At 46.3% G+C, this 19,334-nt stretch overlaps 1 protein-coding gene across 4 annotated transcripts in view; it reads left to right on the top strand.

The window, feature by feature from the left end:
* Positions 1 to 19,334, top strand: part of spn-E (tudor domain containing 9 protein spindle E) — a 100,500-nt gene that overhangs the window by 76,780 nt on the left and 4,386 nt on the right. For all 4 annotated transcript variants that reach the window (XM_075699224.1, XM_075699223.1, XM_075699226.1 and 1 more), the window contains 6 exons: positions 2,537 to 2,680; positions 4,235 to 4,305; positions 9,348 to 9,554; positions 13,626 to 13,764; positions 15,267 to 15,388; positions 17,324 to 17,548. In XM_075699224.1, coding sequence (XP_075555339.1) covers positions 2,537 to 2,680; positions 4,235 to 4,305; positions 9,348 to 9,554; positions 13,626 to 13,764; positions 15,267 to 15,388; positions 17,324 to 17,548 — 908 coding nt within the window. The remainder of the gene's footprint in view (positions 1 to 2,536; positions 2,681 to 4,234; positions 4,306 to 9,347; positions 9,555 to 13,625; positions 13,765 to 15,266; positions 15,389 to 17,323; positions 17,549 to 19,334) is intronic.

The raw sequence follows: 19,334 nt of genomic DNA, 5'->3' as shown, positions 1-19,334 counted from the left end.
TAAAGAACCCCCAGGCGGTTAGAATTAATCTCTAGTCCCCCACCAAGGGGTGCCTCGTACTAAATAGACTTGTGCAAGGACTGCGCTTTTTTTTTCTCTTTCTTTCCCTGCAATTTTGACGAGGTCGACGGGATCATACCTTTAGGTCAAAATGGTGCAGACGCAGCTGGCAACATCCTGGTAATTGAAAATTTGAAAAACCAGACCTACGGCCTTGCCAAGGTTCCTTTGATAGTACTACGCTACCCATTTTAGTCAATTTAGGCAAAGTGAAACTTTGTATGATACTTTAAAATCGACAGTTTTATGATTATTTGCAGAAAGCTGCTGCGTGATGGCCTTGCTGCTTCTCTTGTAAATTTTTCTAAAACTCATTTTGCACAAGGTGGTTTGCAGTGATAACACCATTTTATTAAGTTTGTTTGATTCACCTGCACCACCTGAACCAGCTCATAAGGCGCAGCACCCTGGCATTCATTTGAGCGGGTCAGCATTGGCACCCTCTGAACTGCGTTATTCGTTTAAAAAACTTTAGGAAAGGTGCAGGGCTGGTTTACGATTTTTCTGCACTGTTCCTAGTGACACTGTCAACTTGGCGCGGACGTGCAGGTTCAAAGCAGCAGCAGCACAGCAGATGACGGAGCACAACAGCGTAAGAGCCGTTGAAGCCCCGCTTACATGCGTTTGCCGTGTCTACGCAAGGCGGAATGTGCTTACACCTCAGAAGGCGATCGTACCTGTGGCTGCCAACCTCTGAAACTTACGTAGACGGTGCAAATTAGGCGGACAAAACAATGCCTGCACTACATCTGCATCTCAGCATTTGTTTGAAGTGTCGCGTCGTGACCCTCCACCGCTGAAGTCGAGCTGCACAATTACGTGTAACTGGTTCACAATGCCGCAGTCGACTCAAATGGACCTATTATTTCTTCCCCTGCCTTATGGTCATCTTCATTATTGTTCAGAAGTCTGGATTATTATAAAGGTTAAAACGATTACCAGCTCTGGCTTTGCCGTGACTGCTTATGTACTACAGTCGAACCCGACTATATCGAACCCGTTTACATCGAATTATTCTATATATCGAACAATTTCTGGTCACAGTATAGTTACAATGAGTATGTATAGCAAAAATTACGCTTACATCAAACAAATATTGCAGTGACTCCGGGTATATTGAACGTCAAGTGGCGGAAAAGTGCCCCCAGAAGTTGGCTTTCTCTCGCGGTAGCAGGGAAACCCGGTGGCGCGGCTCCATCCAACCGCTCTCCCTATCGTGACCGCGCTGCCTTGGGCTGTTCGGGCGAGCCGTCGACACTCCCCCTGTCGCGCATAGTGGAGTTTATTAGGCCACATCCTCCCTCTTTCTCTATCATTTTTCACTTCCCACTCCCTCTCCCCTGACGAAGCTTCGCCGTGCTCCCTCACAAGTTGCAGAATCAAGCGTCCTTCCTTTCTTTAGATCATTACCTATCGACACTCCCCAGCAAAATATGATCCTGGCCCGCCTACAGTGCTTGCTCAGACAGCCAATCAGAGGCTCTTGTGCTCTCTTCGTGCAAGATGGCGAAAGTGTGAGTTGTCCGGCTGCTTTTCTGGTTTATCGTGTTTGCGCCTTGCGGGCCTTCTCCCACAGTGTTGCCGTGATGAAGCGGCAGAATTTGCCTTTCGTCGTGAAGCTCGAAATCATAAATCACGTCGAACGCGATGAGAAGCTGGATGTCCCCGCATCGTGCAAGATTCCGAGGAGCACTCTCGGTATGATTAGGGCTAAAGTGGCCAGACTCGCAACCCGGTGCCCATGGCGCCCGACTCGTACGCACGGCCGTGTACGAGGGGTTCTTCATACGTGCCGGTTTCCGCGCGCTCGGTGATGACTGTAAATTCTGGTGAATGTGACGAAGCCGTTGCCGGTGTTGCGAAAGTTTGGAGCGAGCTGTCAAAATTTCCGGGACATTCGAATCAACGGTAGACGAGTTTGTGAGTGCAGATGATGGTGTCGCGACCACGGTAGAGCCCGGAAACGAAGACTACATCGCCGACATCGTACCGAGCACAAATGAAAGTAGGCACATTGAGGAAAGCAACTACGGTCCTTTGCCCACATCCTCTGAAGTGATTGGTGCACTCACATTAGTCCGGTGCTTCTGTGCGAATACGGAAGGTTGCGGCCTCAGCTGCTTCAACTCCTTAGACAACATGGGGAAGTGCGTGCATCGCAGGCAGCAAATTTGCCCAAGCAGAAGAAAATGCAGGACTAATTTACGCGAAACTAAGCTAGTGTCTTCAATAAAGTTATTTTATATAAATGGTATGTGCTTTTATGACATCCAATTATTTAGCAGGCTTATGTCGAATTATGCTCTATATCGAACTGATAGGCGTTTTTTTTTTTTGTGAGTTCGATATAGCCGGGTTTGACTGTACTCATTTTAATGTTAAGTCTTGTTGCAGTTGGCCTTTAACTTTCTCGGCCAGCTCTCTTCCACAAGGCAGCAAATGACTCTCGTTTTTGTTGGTTGTTGCGCAATGACAGAGAAACCACCAACTGCGGGAGAGGGTGGAGTCCTACCACCAGTCGCTGACGTCGGAGGCGGTCGACCCGAGCATCATAGAGACAATGGACGAAGTCGACTCCACCAAGCTGGACATTGGCATGCCGCAGATGTCATCGCGCAAGGTGAGCGCACTGTCGGAAGCGTCAGGCCATCTTTCCTGCATTGCAAGCAAGCACTGGGCTTAGTCTGCATACATACCTGCCAGCTCTCCTAAATTTTCCCTAAATTTCAGATTCCCTAAAGTTCCCTAAAGCTCATACTAACGTGAGGAAACGGTAATGGTCAGGTCGCCAACCTGTTTTGTTTGAGCGAGTGTACCGCTTGCTACTGTGGCCCCACAGAGTGAGGGTGAGCATGTGCAGATGAGGAAGACGAAGTATGTATGCAGCGCTCGCACTACAATTTTACGGATGTTACAGGTTTAAAAAAAAATTTATTCCGGCCGATAAAAATTATCGCTCCTTGGTCTCCAACCATGCCCTTGGAAGTCAGTGAAAGGATGTGAGAGGGGCACTTGCTTTGAGCAAGTTTATTTAGACAAGTTCCTAAAGCAGGTGAAAATGCCAACAGCAAAGTCATCGTGATCAAACACCACTGTGTTGCTCATCAACCTGTGCTGTTCTGAGTTGGCTGCATATAAAGGTGGATTATGGTTAATAATGTGTGTACATATCCCTCAAAAGGTATGTGCTGAAGGTAAATTTTGAAAAATTGCATGTTATTTCCTCCCCCTTTGTTCTCATGTTTGCAGTGTTATATTTTTCACAAATTTTTATTTTGGCAGGTATTTATTTATAATGTGTGCTTGCATGCACTTGCCATGATCATGAATGTGGTGCTGTGGCTTAGTATTTCAGGCCTGCGAAAAGCGATGGCATATTTGAAACTGGTCACAGGTACTGGTATGAATGCGCTGCTTTGAATTGACTGCTTTAAAGCTGTATTACAAGAACAAGTGGGTCTAGTAGCTGATAACCTCGCCTGGCTTTACTATCGACATTGGATCCCACTTACGCTTGGAGTAAAGCATTGTTACTGTTTTACATTACTTTTTTTAGTGCTGCAGGAGGGCACTGAAACAAGCAGGGGCAAAATTCCTGGGTAATCGCTTTCAGGGATACTTTCGATTCTGCGAGATTCCTCATGACTAACACCAGAGGCGCCGGCCCCTACAGACAACAGCATTTCTAGCAATGCACCAACTGTGCTAAAGACAGCATGCATTTTATGTTTGCTTGTCACTCTAAATCTTATGAAAGTAAAGGTATTTTCAAAAGCAATCGCCCAACCCTACCGCTGCAGTTAAATGCACCATTTGAATCCACGATAGAGTGTGCCCCACTTACTCAAATTTAAAGGAGTAGGCGCACGCATTGCTGAAGTTGTAAAATCTGTAATGCACACTTCTTAGACTTAAAGAAGCGACACTTAGCCGGTGTGCTGTACATCAACCATGCCAGTAATCTTGCAAAAAAAATTGTTTTCTCACATCTATGAATTGGACAAAAAAATGCTTTTAGTGACTTATTTAACTGCTTCAATTGATCCTTTGGGATAAGCTGATCTTTAGCAGTGTGAAAGTAATCCGAAGTTTGAGACTTGTAAAAAGCAGCAGTAAAGAACCTAAATCATGTTCTATGAAATGTGTTCCTCGCACTTCTCTTTTCCTCTGGCAGGCAAAGTTGCAGGGACCATTCAGTCCCTTGGAGTCAAGGCTCATTGGCATGTCGAAGCTGTGCTTCCTCAGGTGAGCAGATGTACCGCATTTACTCCCGTAATCCCCGTGCTTTCTTTTTTATTAGGTGCAAGCCTTACGCAAGGCAGGCTTATGACTACTCTGAAGTTTCGAACCGTGGTCGGACTGCTATGCAGAGTAACGCAACCACTGGCGGCCAACTCTGACCACTTCTGTTTCAGTTGCCTCCCCTTGGTTCTGCTGCCCTCGTCGTTTGACGAGCATAGCCTTGTTGGTGCTCTTCTGCTTTGCCATCCATTACTATTTGGGATTCCTGTGACCTTGAAGCTCTCAACGACAGTCTCAAACGAAACCACGTGCTTGTGCATTAAAAATTCACGTGCACACTTCTTGCAGCGAATTCCTTCTTGATGTGCCCGAAAGCACCGTGCAGTTAAACCTGCTAAAACAGCACTCCCCGGAACAACCAATACTGGCGTGATTGCAATTTACTGGGATTATAATGACGGTGATGTTGCCATTGTCGGCGGGGCAGTAATTTCTTTCGTCTAGTAGCGGCTTACGAAAGGGCAGAGTGTGCCTAACCATCAGTGTCACTTGCAAACTATCACATGAAAAGGGTTCATGACACTTGCTGTTAAAAGTATACTCATTTGCAAGTATATGTTTGTCGAACATCGCTTCGCTGCATCGAAGTGTGTAGCCTCGATAGCAGAAAGGGCAGGGATGGTCCCAATTGTGGAACCACTTCTTTATGTGTGATTTCATGTTATAAGTTGGGGTGTGCGAATATTCGAAAAGTTTGAATGTTATCGAATGTTACATTTTTGTATTCGTATTCGATTCGAAAAATTGATGTTCAAAAATTTTGGAATGTTCAGTTGGATATGAATATTTGAATCAAATCGAATATATTGCTGGCTGAGCGGGAGCAAACAACGTTCTTAGCATTTGTTTCTATCTAATCTAAGAATAGTGTGGTGATTTTCTGCTGTGTTTTGTGATAATTTCGTGCTGCTAGCAAAATTGTGCCTGTGAATCACACTTAGCCACTGAACGTGTAAATTTTGTGGAAAAGCCAGCCTCTCAGTAGCAAGGAGCACGGGCTTGCTGACAGCGAGAGAGCACTATTTATTTATTTCCTGCAGCGCCCTCCCACCTCCAATTCTGAGCTTATTGCTTGACAAGTGCAATGGGTGACGATTGATACAGGGTCAAATACCTCCGACTTTGCTTACGGGCATTTGATGCGGTATAATAAGGCACAGGCTGGGTGAGGACAGCTAGTGGGAATTACTAAATTTTCCAAGTTAACTTGAGGAGAGTACACAATGTTTTGGTGTGATGGCTTACTGGTCATCTTTTACCATTGACTGTGCAATTGCAATGTTCCAACATAACGAATTAACCTAACTTGCTGATAAATGAATGTGCACATCGTTATTTGAGATTCGAAGCTAAGTATGCGTATTCAATTCGTATTCAAAAATTTTGATATTCGCACACCCATAGTTATAAGCCCAACTGTACTGCTTGTAGCTATCCGCAATGGAAATTGCCATATTTCCTTACTTGCTTTGGATGCAATGCTGTCTTCAGACGATCGATTGTGTTAACTATAACACAGTGTTATTTTAAATGTTGCCTAAAGTAACAAGTACAGTAGACTTTTGTTAATTCGATTCCGGTTTGTTTGATTTTCTTGCTTAATTCAATCCCACACAAAGGTCCCGGCCAGCCCCCAAGCATTTCTGTGGGCCCAAATTTTTGTTATTTCGATCCTAAAATTATCCTTCACCAGAATGTTTGAACTTGACCAGTCAGCCCGCACCTGCCTTCATTTTTAACGCCAGTAGTGACCCCTTTAGTGGCAGCATATGTCTTGGCAGAGCTTAGGGGGGCAGTAAATGTGTTGAACATGTCATGTCCCATCAGAAACATTAAAAAAATTTTTTTAATGAATATTGGGTTGCAAATTGCCTTCGCAGCATTCGTATGCTTTACCATATAACACGGATACATTGCACCAAAGCTGATTTTACGAAACTGTCCATCAATTTGCAACATACAGTGAACTCTCGTTAAGACGAACTCTGTTAAGCTATATTCTCATGTATAGCGAAAAACATGGGAATGTTTGTTTGGTTTTCCATTGACACAATGCAGAAAAAAAATCCGCATAAGACGAACCGTCTCAGACGTGCTCTTTGGTTAAGATGAACAATTGTAGTGACCGCCACCACTACTGATCCTGGAGGCACGCGCATCCAGGCACACTACTGCTGGCCTGCGGCGCACATCGGCCATGGACAGAGGCGAAAACAAGCGGAGGAAATAAGAGACGGTGACATATCACTTTGTGAATGCAAAACTATCGGCCCTTGGTGCGCCTAGACTGTCCACATCACAGATCGCATTCAAAATAGGGCTCACACGGCCGCGCCCTACGCAGCAGCCGCCGGAGTAGAATGCCTCCTTGTAAACATTCGCTTACTAACTACATTAACAAGCATGGTGTCAAAACGCTGGCGTGAGGAATCGCGACAGCAGCAGCAAAAACACTGCGCACGCAAAGCGACGAGCCATTGACCTATCTAGACTGTGCCTCCAAAGCAGATCGTGTTCAAGATGAAGCCCGCGCTACCAAACTACAACACCCTGCTTCCTCCCCTTTCCTCCTTTGCTCACGCAAGATTGAGCCGCCATCGTTGACTCACTGTCACATGCTTGCACTTGCTCACTCAGCTTAAGGCACTCGAGGACGATGTTATCACGGGACGAACCCAGTACGTCTGTATCACAAACGAAACCTGTAGCAATGGTGTCATCAGTCGCAGCGACAGGATCTGAGCTTCTTATCTGAGAAATTATGTCTTCGTCCATGAGCGCACCACACACCACTGCACTTGCGTTCACGTCGACTTAGTCCGCAAAGCCGACTTCTTCTAAAATGTCTGCCATCGAGGCGGTGACGCCATGTTCGAGCGCAGGTGGCTCGTTAGCTTGCAGAGCTTGCGTGCCGAAGCCGCAGTGGCGATAGCAATTTGCTATCGTAGTTGCCGTCACTTGCTCCAAAGCACACACAAGCATGTGTAGCGCACTTAGGAGCGTAACTTGGTAGTCGTTGCATAAAATTATTCGTTCCAACATGTGGCGCCAATGAAACGATTTAACATTTTTCCTTTTTAACTGGTCCATGGGCTGCAGTGCTGCTGTTGTGTTTGCTGGAAGGAAGGCCAGCTTAAAGGCCTTCATCTCAACCTCCGCCTTATGAGCCGAACTCTTGTCTATAAGAAGCAAGACTCTGCGGCCACAGTGTTCAAGCTTCCTGTCAATATTCGCTAGCCACGGTGCAGACAATTCCCTGTCATTTTCTGTTGGCTGCGTAGTCCTCCGAGTGGGACTGGATGTTCTTGAAGCAACAAGGACTTCTTGATTATCACAAACAGCGGCAGCTTTTCAGTTCCAGTCATGTTTGCTGCAACCATCACGGTTATTCTTTCTTTACTTCTTTTCCCTCCCGTGCACTTGTCGGCTTTATACGTGATGGTTTTGGCGGGTAGCAATTTGAAAAATAAGGCAGTTTCATCCACATTAAATATGTCCTGTGGAGAATACTTCTCTATGTAGCCTTGAAGCACCTCAGAGCACGAAACTTCACACGTTTTCATGTTCACAGCCTTCATTTCTCCTGACACAGCACGGTCATAATGCTCGCGAAAATGGTGCAACCACCCATTTGAAGCAGCGAAGACATTGTAGCCCAGCTGCAGGGCGAAGTCTGCTGCCTCCACCGGTATGACGGTGCCACTCAGTGGCATGTCCTTTGCACGCATTTCCTTAATCCAAATGAGAAGCGCTTTCTCGAGGTCGGGATACTTTGCGGGCCACACCCTTTTTCTTTCGCTGGCAACATCTGTCTCTAAGGCATCTTCAATAGCCCTCCTATTCTTTATGTAAGTGAATAGTGAGTTTTTCGGTATTGCATGCTTCTTTACGATTTCTTGCTTAGACAAGAGTCTGGCATCCACTTCCCGCAGGATGTCACTTTTCTCTTGTAGCGTTTCAGCGCAGTATTTGCTGCGGGCACAAACCATCTTCAAGAGGCAGCCACAGAAGATGCTTCTGACACTGAAAACTGAGGCATACGAGGCTACACCCGAAATGGAGACTGCAGAGGCAAAGGTGCTAAACGTAACATTGGAAGAGACTCCTATTTGTCGGTTCTTGAGTGCAGACAAAGCTGCAACACACCTGGTCACGGTGCTTTTATGTTGGTCGTGCCATCTGTCGCTCAAGAGTAACAGCTACCTAAGATTTGCAAAGCCTCCGAGATCGGCGCTTAAAGAACCAAATCTTGGAGGTCACGTAGGGCGGAGAGGGGGCAGCCGCCACTCTCCTCTGGCTTCCGTGCCAGTTTGGTTTTACCCGATTTTACCTTCTCTCTTTGTTCTCTCCATCCTAGGTCAGTGCAGCCTCGTCACTAGGCAGCCGCCCTATCGCGAGTGCGTTTCTCTGGCCGTGTGCCAGACGCCAAGCTGCTGGTGCGGTGGTGCTTAGTTCAAATTATTCGTGGCGGAACCTACTCGCATTCTAATTAACAGGCTTTTTCATTCATTGACTTGTATGGAGCTTTCCCAGACCAAATCATACAATTCAAACTATCCATAAATTTGAATTATTGAAGTTCGAATTAACGAGCTTTCACTGTAGTACATATTCCTGATGGTCTTTTGTCATCTCTACACTGCGGTGCTTGTTGCTGCTGCTAACTAAAATTTTCAGAAGGTAAGTAGTTTCATGCTAGTCTTTTTCTTGCAAACAAGTTGTTTATGGCATGCTATAGTGGAAACAAGTCATTCACAAAGGGTTGGGAGCCTGCACACACTGCTCAAAGTCTTTGAAATTTCAGTAGAGCTCCACATAACTCCATCCCCTCGGCAGACTATTGACTCGGCAGCCATTTAGTCTGCCTCTGTAAGCATCGGCTGCCTTGAAATTCTCGTGTGGGCCGGTATAATGTTGATCGTTATCCTGCCACTAGCAAGCTTCTTTCTTCTTTTTTTTTTTCTCTCTCTCTCACTTGCAACCAGGGGCGTACACGTCGACCGCAACAGCGTCAACTCCGTGCTGCTGAACGGAGAGCCCCAGAACCGGCACCCCAGACTCCTCGTCGCGGGCACTGTGAGCCAGAGCGCTACGAGCGACCACGTTACGCTGCGTAACACAACCCTCATGCCATCCGTGCCTGGCCTCCACTGCCTCATGCCGTTGCTGTTTGCTCCCTATTGCGAGCTCAGGTATGCGTTCGTCGGCTTTCTTTTCTTGAAGAGATACGAGGAAATGTTTGCCAAGTCGGTTCTGTGGAATCTGGTGTGAACCTAACCAAGCTCATGATTGCAAGTGTGTTAGGGGTGCAGATGCATTCAACAAGGTGACTGTAAAGAGGTGAAAGAGGCCCTCTATGAGTTATTTCTCGGTGTCTGAACTTTGGTATTCAGTTGAGGAGGATGTTTCAGGACTCGCAGAGTTCCTACATGAGGACGACACATTAGAAGCATAAGAACTTCTAACCAATGAGGCAGTCACTGCGAACCATTGTAGTTTTCTGACAACACCCCTGCCATCCCCCTATTTTTCTGTCTTTTTCTTTTTTTCATGCAACCTGGTTATAACAATTGGCAGTTATAACTATGGAATTTTCATGGCACTTGAATATTGTTAGGAGTGATTTTGACTGTAACAATATTCAAGTTCTAGAAAAATTTTGTTGCTATAACTGATAATTGTTATAACCAGGTTGCACAAAAAGTACAGCAGGGACTGACATCAAACATTTTAATTAGGCAGAAAGAAGAGCCTTAAAACCTGTTTAAAGAATTGCTGGTTTTAACAATACTCGGATGTAAGAATGAGTAGGCATAGTGCAAACTTTTTTGAGTGTTTTATGGTAAAATAAATCTGCTTACTATAATGTTTGGTATGCCGCAATATTGGTTATAATAATTGAATCTGGCTACTGACTGCGACTCAGTTTTGAGAGCTTGAGTTGGGACTCTTGCTGTGGTTCACCAAGTTTTCCTAAGCGGTCTTGCGGTCTTTATGGAAGCAACTTCATCGTACTGGATGCAGTTGCAGGGTCAACGAGGTCACTCGGCCATGGACGGTTGTCAAAGAAGGAATGTTGAAAGCCATGGCAGCATTCCCTGAACCATTGCACGGAGAGATTACAAAGCACACTTGGAGAGCATGCTTGATGAAGGGGAGCCGCGGTGGTGGGATCTCGGTTAAGAGGCTAAGAAATTTGTGCTGGGTGCTGCTTTTCAACCTGTGCTGCTGCAGAAGATCGACAACTGATAACTGCTTGCTCAAGCAGGTGTTGACCGGTGGCTACCGGCAGCACGTAGCTTGAAGTGCTTCGAGGTTTGGCAGAACGTTGTGTCGCTCCCACGGGGCGGGAGAAAGCAGGCACAGTCCAATCGAAGGAGTTATACATGTTGGTTGTGGTTGTTATGTGACTCTGCAGGAGGGTGTGGAGATTGACTAGGTGATAGACTGAGCTAGATCAAGCTTTTAAAAACGGGCGCTCAGCTTGGCATAGGGCTTTTTGTCCGAGCGCAGTCTAGGCAGACACTTCGCTTCGGAAATGAACTCTTTCCTCCACCGGATGCTGGCTCCTCCTTTGCGATGACAGCATACACTTGAGCCATCGAGAGGTGCTGTCTCGAACCACCACTAACCACAATCCCTAACTGTTCATGCCAAAAAGAAAAAAATTAAATATCCTTAAAAACAAAACAGCGAGCCATGCAGTGCCAGCCTTCAGATGCGTATTTCAAGAGTGTGGAATGGAGATGCACGCGGGGAGGTGCGGCGGCCCACTAGTTTCTTTTCTTTTCCAGGATTTTCCATTCTTTCTTTCTTCATATTCTTTCTGTGCAGACACCCAGTAGCTAGATCTAATTGCTATAACCGACAATACAGCATGAGAATATTGTAGTAAGCAGTTTATTTTACTATAGAAACACATGGACGTTCATGGCGCTGTGGCTGCTTATTGTTATAGCCAATACGGTCAAGCCTCGATATAACCAATGTTTACCTTCAGAGAAAAACATAATTAAATTGTGAATTTCATTAATTCGGAATTTAAAATTTCAACAGTAGGACATTCCTAGGGGATAGTATCTTGTATTGCAATAGTAGTACCGCAAGAAGGGCAGGCAGTAATGACGTTGTTATGAGCACAAGCATGAGCGGTACAGATAGCACCAAGAGCAGTGCATCAGCGTAGCTCAAGGCATCCAAGACTCGTGAGTATTGTGTCACGTGGCACCGTAAATCTTGGACGCCATGGCAGATCACGGTTACTGCCCACAGCCGTCACCAAATTGCACCCACAAATTAAAACCAAAAGTGGGAAAAAATAGACATTCGTCCTGAAAAACAAAAAGTTGCAGTTTCACCAGGAAGGCTGGGCATTGATAGAAACAGCAGGGGGACAGCTACGCCAAGTAAGGTTTGTAGTTTTATCAGTGTCACGTGTGTTCAGGCAAACATGGACATGTCTCACTCGATGACCGTGAACACTCGCTGTCACAATGTGAGCAAATGCTTCGTGCCATGTCTCGCAATCTTGACATTACCCGACCGCTAACACAGCACACATGGGAACACATTGCGCTTCAAGTCACCAAGCAACTCGGCTGGGTCTTTGCTTTTGCCATAGATTACCTCAAAGATCCGGCGCTTGGCTCAGCTATGGACATGGCCAAGGTAGAGGCGTTTTTGCCGCTAAAGCTTTTCATATGGAAGGACGCTTGCAAGTAGCTTTTGCCTCGACTGACATTTTGATAGTCTTTTACTAGATTTGCCAGCCATACAGGCTCCAAGTACATGCTTGAAATGGCCGAAAACTTTGTTCACTCGAAACTGTCACAAAGTTGCTTTGTTTAATTGCAAAAAAAAGAAATACTGTTCTCTGTGGAACTAAAATCGGGAAATGAAAATAGTTCGCTACATCTTGAGTTTCAGTAACCATCTGAGGGCCGAATTATATTGAAAAAAACTTTCCCAGGTGGTCAGATTACTTTATTGCGGATCTTGAATTTACAAAATGTATAAAGTCGGTAATAAACAGTAAAAAATAATTAGGAACAGTATTTTGGTGTCGGCATCACTCAGAACTGCAAAATGCTCAATAGTATTTCCGGGCGTGCTACTCCTTGAAACACGGGTCCACGCACAGCGCCTTATCGCAGTCTGCACACCTAAAATGCGTACTCTTGGAGCGAGGAGTTGTGTTGGCGCACAAATGACATCTCTGCGTGTGGCTGCCTTGGGCAGAGGTCTGAGGCACCCTCTCGCATAAGCGCGTTGCCGCGGAGAGCGAGAATACCTCGTGAGCGGTGGTGATAAACAAGGTAAGAGCAGTGCCAATCAAGATAGAAATCAACTTCCGCCGCCCCTGCGAGAGCGTGCCGACAAAGAGAAAAACCACGTTTTGCGCGCCTCTGTTGCGATCACGCGGCGGAACCGAAACCGCGAAAGCGCGTTGCCACTGAGAGCTAGAATACCTCGTGAACGTCGCTGATAAGCAAGCTAAGAGTAGCACCAGTCAAGATATAAATCAACTTCCACCACCCTGCAAGAGAGTGCCGACAAAGAAAAAAATGACGTTTCGCGCGCCTCCGTTGCGATCACGCGGCGAAACCGATACCGCCAAAGGGGCGTTGCCGCAGTCTGAGCGACGCGCTGAAGCTAGCAATCAGCTCTGTTTATCTCCCCAAGAAGGTAGCACCAATTTCAAACGCATCTTGTAAGTGCTAAGAGGTGGCAGCACCTCCCGATGAGCACGCATCGTCATTATGGCGCGAAATTTCAAACGGAGGGTCGGGACCGTACCCGTACGGCTAAGACCTTGCGGGACAGAAAACCGCAGCCGTACATGTACGGCAAAAACCTTCGAAGGGTTAAATTGAAGTTTGAATGTATATTCGGTATCGTTATAAGTGGGTTCGTTTATAATTTGCCCTCACATTACGACCTGCAAGCCTCCTAGTTAGCTCAGATGGTAGAATGAATGTACTGTACACAAACTGAAATGCACGTAAAAGTGCCGCCCTTTCTCCTGTTGAGCTGAAGGAGTGTAAGAACTTTGTTGTGTTAGAAATGTCAGTCAACCAGTGGTCTTTATGCAGGGATTCGACTGAGCAGCCTTGTCCCAAACGAACTATGTCTGTCTCATTTGCCATGGGCTGTACTCAACATCCTAGTCTCTTCAACATTCAGTTTTGCTGTTTCACCTCGCAGAATATTCTGTTGCAGGTTTGCCACTTTGGTTTTGCATTTGCACACTTCCCTCTGCTCAGGGTGAATGCGGAGCGGTCCGAGTACACGGGCGCGCTTTGCGGCCTGGGCTATGAATTGTCGTCGAACTTGCCGCTCTACCCAGAGCATGACCTTGAGGTGTCCTTCGACATTGGCTTCACTGACGAAGACCTCTTTATGGTATGTTTCACGGGAATTATGTTAAAGATCATTGCATTCTACAGGTACTACCGTATTTACTCGCATAATGATTGCACTCGCGTAATGATTGCACCCCTGAATTTTGTCGTCAAAATTCGATTTTTTTTATTTCCCGTGTAATGGATCGCACCCCGAACTTGCCGCAGCAATATGTTATGTGCCAAGTCTAGCTAATATTGATCGCGCTTACCATCTGTCAAATGCTAGGCGAACGACTCTTCAAGACAAACCAAGCAGTCGGCACGCACCAAACATTCTTAAGTAGATGCCTCATTTCATTACTTTCATCACTTTCCGCACTTCCATGACTAAAAAGAAGCTGCAACCAAACTTGCCTTTATTTGTGTAGGCTTTATAATGGTTGTGGTCAATAACAACAAAAAAGGCGCCTTTCGATTCTTCTCATCTGCACTCGTGGGCACGCAACAAATCGCGAGCGGCAATGATAGTAGCCATGTTTACAGTGATACGTTAAAAGTGTACCCTATTCATACGCCGACGCTTGTAACACGGCTAAGATATTCACCCACCCTTAGCGGAAATGTGCCGTATTAGGATAGCAGTGAAGACAGATGCCGCAGTTTCCGCAGCATGCCGGCCCTGTGTTTCTATGTCACTGGCAGCTAAGCGCGCCCATCTGTTTCTGTCCCCTCAAAGTGGACATGGCTACGTTATTGCCGCAAACTTGCCGATATTAACATTATTATTCATTACTGATACGGGAAAAATTGTTTAAATGCACATAATGTACTCACGAGAAGAAAAAAATATTGCGTTCGGCGCATTCGGCTTGCTCCGCCGGCCGCCATTTTTGTTTTGGTGTCCCACAGCAAACGCGGAAAAAATTTTTTTTTTTCTTTTCACAAGAAATTTAACCCACGTAATGATTGCACCCCTGATTTGGCTTCAATTTTTCTGACAAAAAAAGTGCGATCATTATGCGAGTAAATACGGTTACCTGTTCAGCTTAAACTTGGTGGCAATAACAAAGAAGCTTAAGAAGCTAGGTACTGCACAAGAAACGATAGGCATAACATTAAAAAACAGGAAGACAGATGTGTTAGGCTAGAGACTAGCGAACGCGGGCAACCGATATCCTAGTTGACATTAAGAGGAGGAAAATGGTTTGGGTGGGCCACGTTATATGTAGACTGGTGGTCTATTAGAGTTACAGAATGGGTGCCAAGAGAAGGGAAGCACAGTCAAGGACGGCAGAGGACTAGGTGGTGCACTGGAATCGAAAAAGTTCGCAGGCGTAGGATGGGGTCGGCTGATTCAAGACGGGGAAATTGGAGATCACTGGGAGGGGGGCCTTCATCCTGCAGTGAACACTAAATAGGCCAATGATGGTGGAACTGATTCATCTCATAGGCCTCGTCTCGTTCACCTCAGCAGCGCCATTAAAACCCATCAATCATCATTCATCTCACTGGCATGGAAATTTACGTGTGGCATAAGCTGCTTGCTCTCGGCTCTTGCAGGTCAACAAGGTGCGCATGATGATCAACATGGTCCTGCGTTCTGACCCTGGCATGTCCGTCGTGAGCTGGAACGGCGCCGGTCTTGCAAACTGCCAGGACAGAGCGCGGCAGTACCTTCTCGAGTGAGTACACGTCGATGTGGCCCCCGCGGCATGTCTTTGCTACAAACGCTGCATCAGCGGCAGCTAGTTTGGCAGCTTCCAAAGTCCTCGAGCTCCACCAAACTTGGAGGCTTCGTGGCTGTCAATGTGTTTCAGTGTTGACAGTCACCGTTCTATAAATGTGGACTCTATACAGGAACTCTGCAGGAATAATCGGGAATTTGAAATATCGGATCTTTAAGAAAATAAGTGACTTTATTTCACAAATGGCCAGAAAAAGCATTCTCAATGCATTACTGTGTTTGCACACACTTGCCTGTGACCTTGACTGTCCGTTTTTCAACCATCGTCATGCTGTCGCTACAGATACACAAAAACACAATCAATGCATGCAACTCGAGTCTCCATTTCCTGGTAAGATAACCGAGGTCAACCATGCTATGATAGCGAAATGATCACTGTTTTGCTCTGCTACAGTCATTGTCGGGCACTTCCCTAACTTAATTACTGCCCTCGTTGGCATGGACATCGAAGGTGGGGCTCGTGCTACTTGAAGCTGCTTGATGATATTGACTGACAAGAATTCAAAATAAGGAAGTTGCCCAGAGCACACAGAATTTGCGTGGCAAACTGCAGATGCAGCCTTTAGGAAAACTTTTACTGTGAGATAACAAACAAGCCGGAGAGTGCCACATCTGGGCTATAGGACGGGTAAGGGAACTGTTTGGATGCTTCAGGAAACAGTAAAAGAAAAGACATTGCTTTAGCATAGATCAAGGTGTACTTAAGACGGTGGAGGCAATGTTTAGGAAGGTGGCAAAAGATGGCTTCACTTCCGTTATCTAGGCTTGGTAGAAATGGCCTCGTATGTTTTGTGTGTGCTTACCTGCTAGGGAGCCTATAGAAAGGGATAAAAGCGCCATTTAATAATTTTCGAAAATAAAGATTTCATAACGTTAGTCTCTTTATTGAGCGAACCTCTTCTTTTTTGTAGTAATCTCTCGTTATAACAAAGTCAACAGGACATTGGAAAATTCGGTGTAACTTGTAATTCGATAAAAGTGGCCACTGTGTAAAGGCTGAACAAAGAGATGAAATAGCGCCACTTCGGTGAAGCCTAATACGGGTGTTGCGTGGCGCAATTTCAGTGGCGATCGAGCCAGATTGGAATCGAACTTTTCCTTTGCACATGCTGTGGGAGGGAGTCAATGTGGTCTTGGTTCAGGTGACTTTGGACGCGCAGAAGGCCAGCGTGAAGTGACGTTTGTCTGTTCTGCTACGCACTACTTCCTCAGCACCGTGGCCACCACAGCCACGATGCCGCCGTCACAACCTTTATTTCATTCACGGGGCTTAGGAATGAAAACATGGAAGAAAAGAGTGTGCAGTTGATGCGGATGGCATAGCTGCCGATGAAGAAGATCACTCGTTCACCCGGCGCAAAAGGCTTCGCTCAGCGTTGAGCGTCGTCGGTGTGCACGGGCCCCTTTACAGTTCGCTTTTAAACGGAGCAGCTTATCAGTTTGCTTTAAGTAATCAAGGTTTAAAATGCATGCATTTGAGCTGGGACTGAGAGAAAGTTCAAATAATGCGATAATTCAAGTGGCTTCTTATTATAACGAGTGGTTACTGTTGTTGCATCTGGAATAAAGTGTTCTGTTATGTATATGCAATAAAAATATGCAATACAAAATTCGTAATTTCTCAGCATGTTTTTTAAATAGAAAAACTGCTGCTTTGAAGGGTTAATGCCGCATGCTAACTACTTCTTCTTTGGGCTTTCTTTTTTCTTTCTTTCTTGACGACTACGGGCATGTGTCTCTGTCACTATCTTCAAACGCACTGCAGATGTGGCTATGTGTGTGTGTTGTGAAGAGCAAATACAACATGAATAAATCAGCCGATCGACGTGTCAGCCTGCGTCACGCGTGGTGTGCACCCTGCTGTTGCACGCAGCCTGATGAGCCGTAAGCGGCAGTCGATCGAGCCCCGGCTGCCCCCACGGCGTCACACGTGGAACCTGCTGCGGGAGGAGTGGCGTGTGCACGCCGTCGTGGACGGCATCATGGCAGTGGAGGCCAACGTGCTGCCCCTGCTGGACGGGGTCACGCTGGAGCCGTCGCTCAACAACCTGCGCGTGCTCCGCAAGAAGCTGCAGGACCTGCACGTGGAAGCCAGCAAGTGAGTGTTGTCATTTCATGTTACTCTCTCCTGAATTTTTCCATAAAGTTTGCGAACTTTTGGCCTGTTTTACATGTGTCAAATCTTGCGTTAAAAAAAAATTATGCACAGCCCACGTACTGTAGAAATCAAAGTTACGAAAAACATAGTCCTTGCGGCGGCGCGCCTTGACCGGCTCCTTGTAGGCGCTCATTGTGCAGCTCGGACATGCTGAAGGTCTGAAAGAATGTGGGCTTGTCTAGCCGCTCAATCATTTCGAACATGTTTGTCTTCCTTTGCGCCCCAGTAGTTTGCCACCCTTAAGCTGCTCAAGTAAACCACTGAGGAACGCGATGTCCAAGTTGACACACTTCTCAACGAAGAGCTTCATTGTGAGCATCAGGAGCCAGTTGGCGTGCACAGGGTGGGAAATTTAATTTTCAATCGCTGTTTGTACACAGGCAACCTGTGTTTTCTGTGTTGTTCCCCATCTTCCCAAGCGCGCCACCTGGCTCAGTGCAAGTTGTGCACGAGAATCGGGGGCGAGAGTCGTAGGATGGAACTCGAATGGCAACAGTGCTGCGACCACGCCAGCAGTGTGAACATAAGCATATACCCAGCGACCCAAGTTGGTGGGCACTACCAGGCTCGCAGCGTAGGCAGCTAAACAGATACACCCGAAGTGCCTTAAGTTCACAAAGAATGTTTCACATTAATAAATCCTGTTAGCAAAAAAAGTTTTGCTTATTGGTCTTCAAACCGTCCGTTGGAGGTCACATGATGGCAAAATGAGTAAGCTTAAGCAAACAAGTTCCTGAAGCAGGGAAAGTCGGCAGCAGCGGCAGAGTTGCTGTTACCTGTTAGTACCTGTTACCAGAAGCCACAACGCTGTGATTGCACTTGCAACAAAAAACGTCTCATACTTCAAGCACAAAGGGGCACGAGTAACGCGTGATTTGACATAACTTGATGTCCACATGTTGTAGTATTATACAAGAGAGTTATTCGATGGGAAGTTTCGTGTATCAATTACACTAGAACCTCGTTCATATGTTTTGCAAGAAGATGCGAGCCAAAATGTACTAGCCAGGGGAAGGTGTGACCCCAAGTCAGAAAAAAAGTTTAGCCAGGCACAAGTACAGTTGACATCTACGTGATGTCATTTGGCGGGACATTTGGCGGGATTTTGGTGGGACACTTTGACATGCCCACTCGGTGAGAATCGTTGCGCCACGAGACGCTGACGTGCGTCGATCTGGTGGGGCTGGAGCAGCCCGGTACGCATGTTGTCCTATTGTGTAGTGTTTTAAGATGGCCACCAGGAACCAAAAAAAAAGTCGAGCTGGCAGGTGGCACCAGAATACGATGCCACCAGAGTGAAACACGGCGCCTGCTATGTGTGCAGTATGCTTCAAATGGCACTACGCCACAGGCGCTTTGAAACAGGTAGGTGACGATGCTCATCGCAATAGGGTTGGCGGTAATAGCTGTGAATGCAATGTGCGACAACCTGCATGGAGATGGTGGCACCAGAAGAGGAAACTGATTCTATGCCGGCATTTTCATGTGACACAAGTGGTGAGTACCGTGGAGAAGCTGCCGTGGCGGGCACCTATTGCTCTCTATCGCACGTAACACGACATGTGCTCTGAAGTTGTTACATTATTAAAGGAGTTCATGTCTCTAAAGCTCACTGTGATGGCCACTGCAAACATTGTCAGCTCTGCAGCAAATTACTTGGAATTGTTACTGGAACATCTGGTTTGTTGAAAAAGTAATGTGTCATGCAAGTCCACCACTTTTTATT

The sequence above is a fragment of the Dermacentor variabilis genome, chromosome 7 (assembly GCF_050947875.1).
Source record: "Dermacentor variabilis isolate Ectoservices chromosome 7, ASM5094787v1, whole genome shotgun sequence".
Taxonomy (NCBI): domain Eukaryota; kingdom Metazoa; phylum Arthropoda; class Arachnida; order Ixodida; family Ixodidae; genus Dermacentor; species Dermacentor variabilis.
This window is presented reverse-complemented; position numbering and strand designations above follow the sequence as displayed.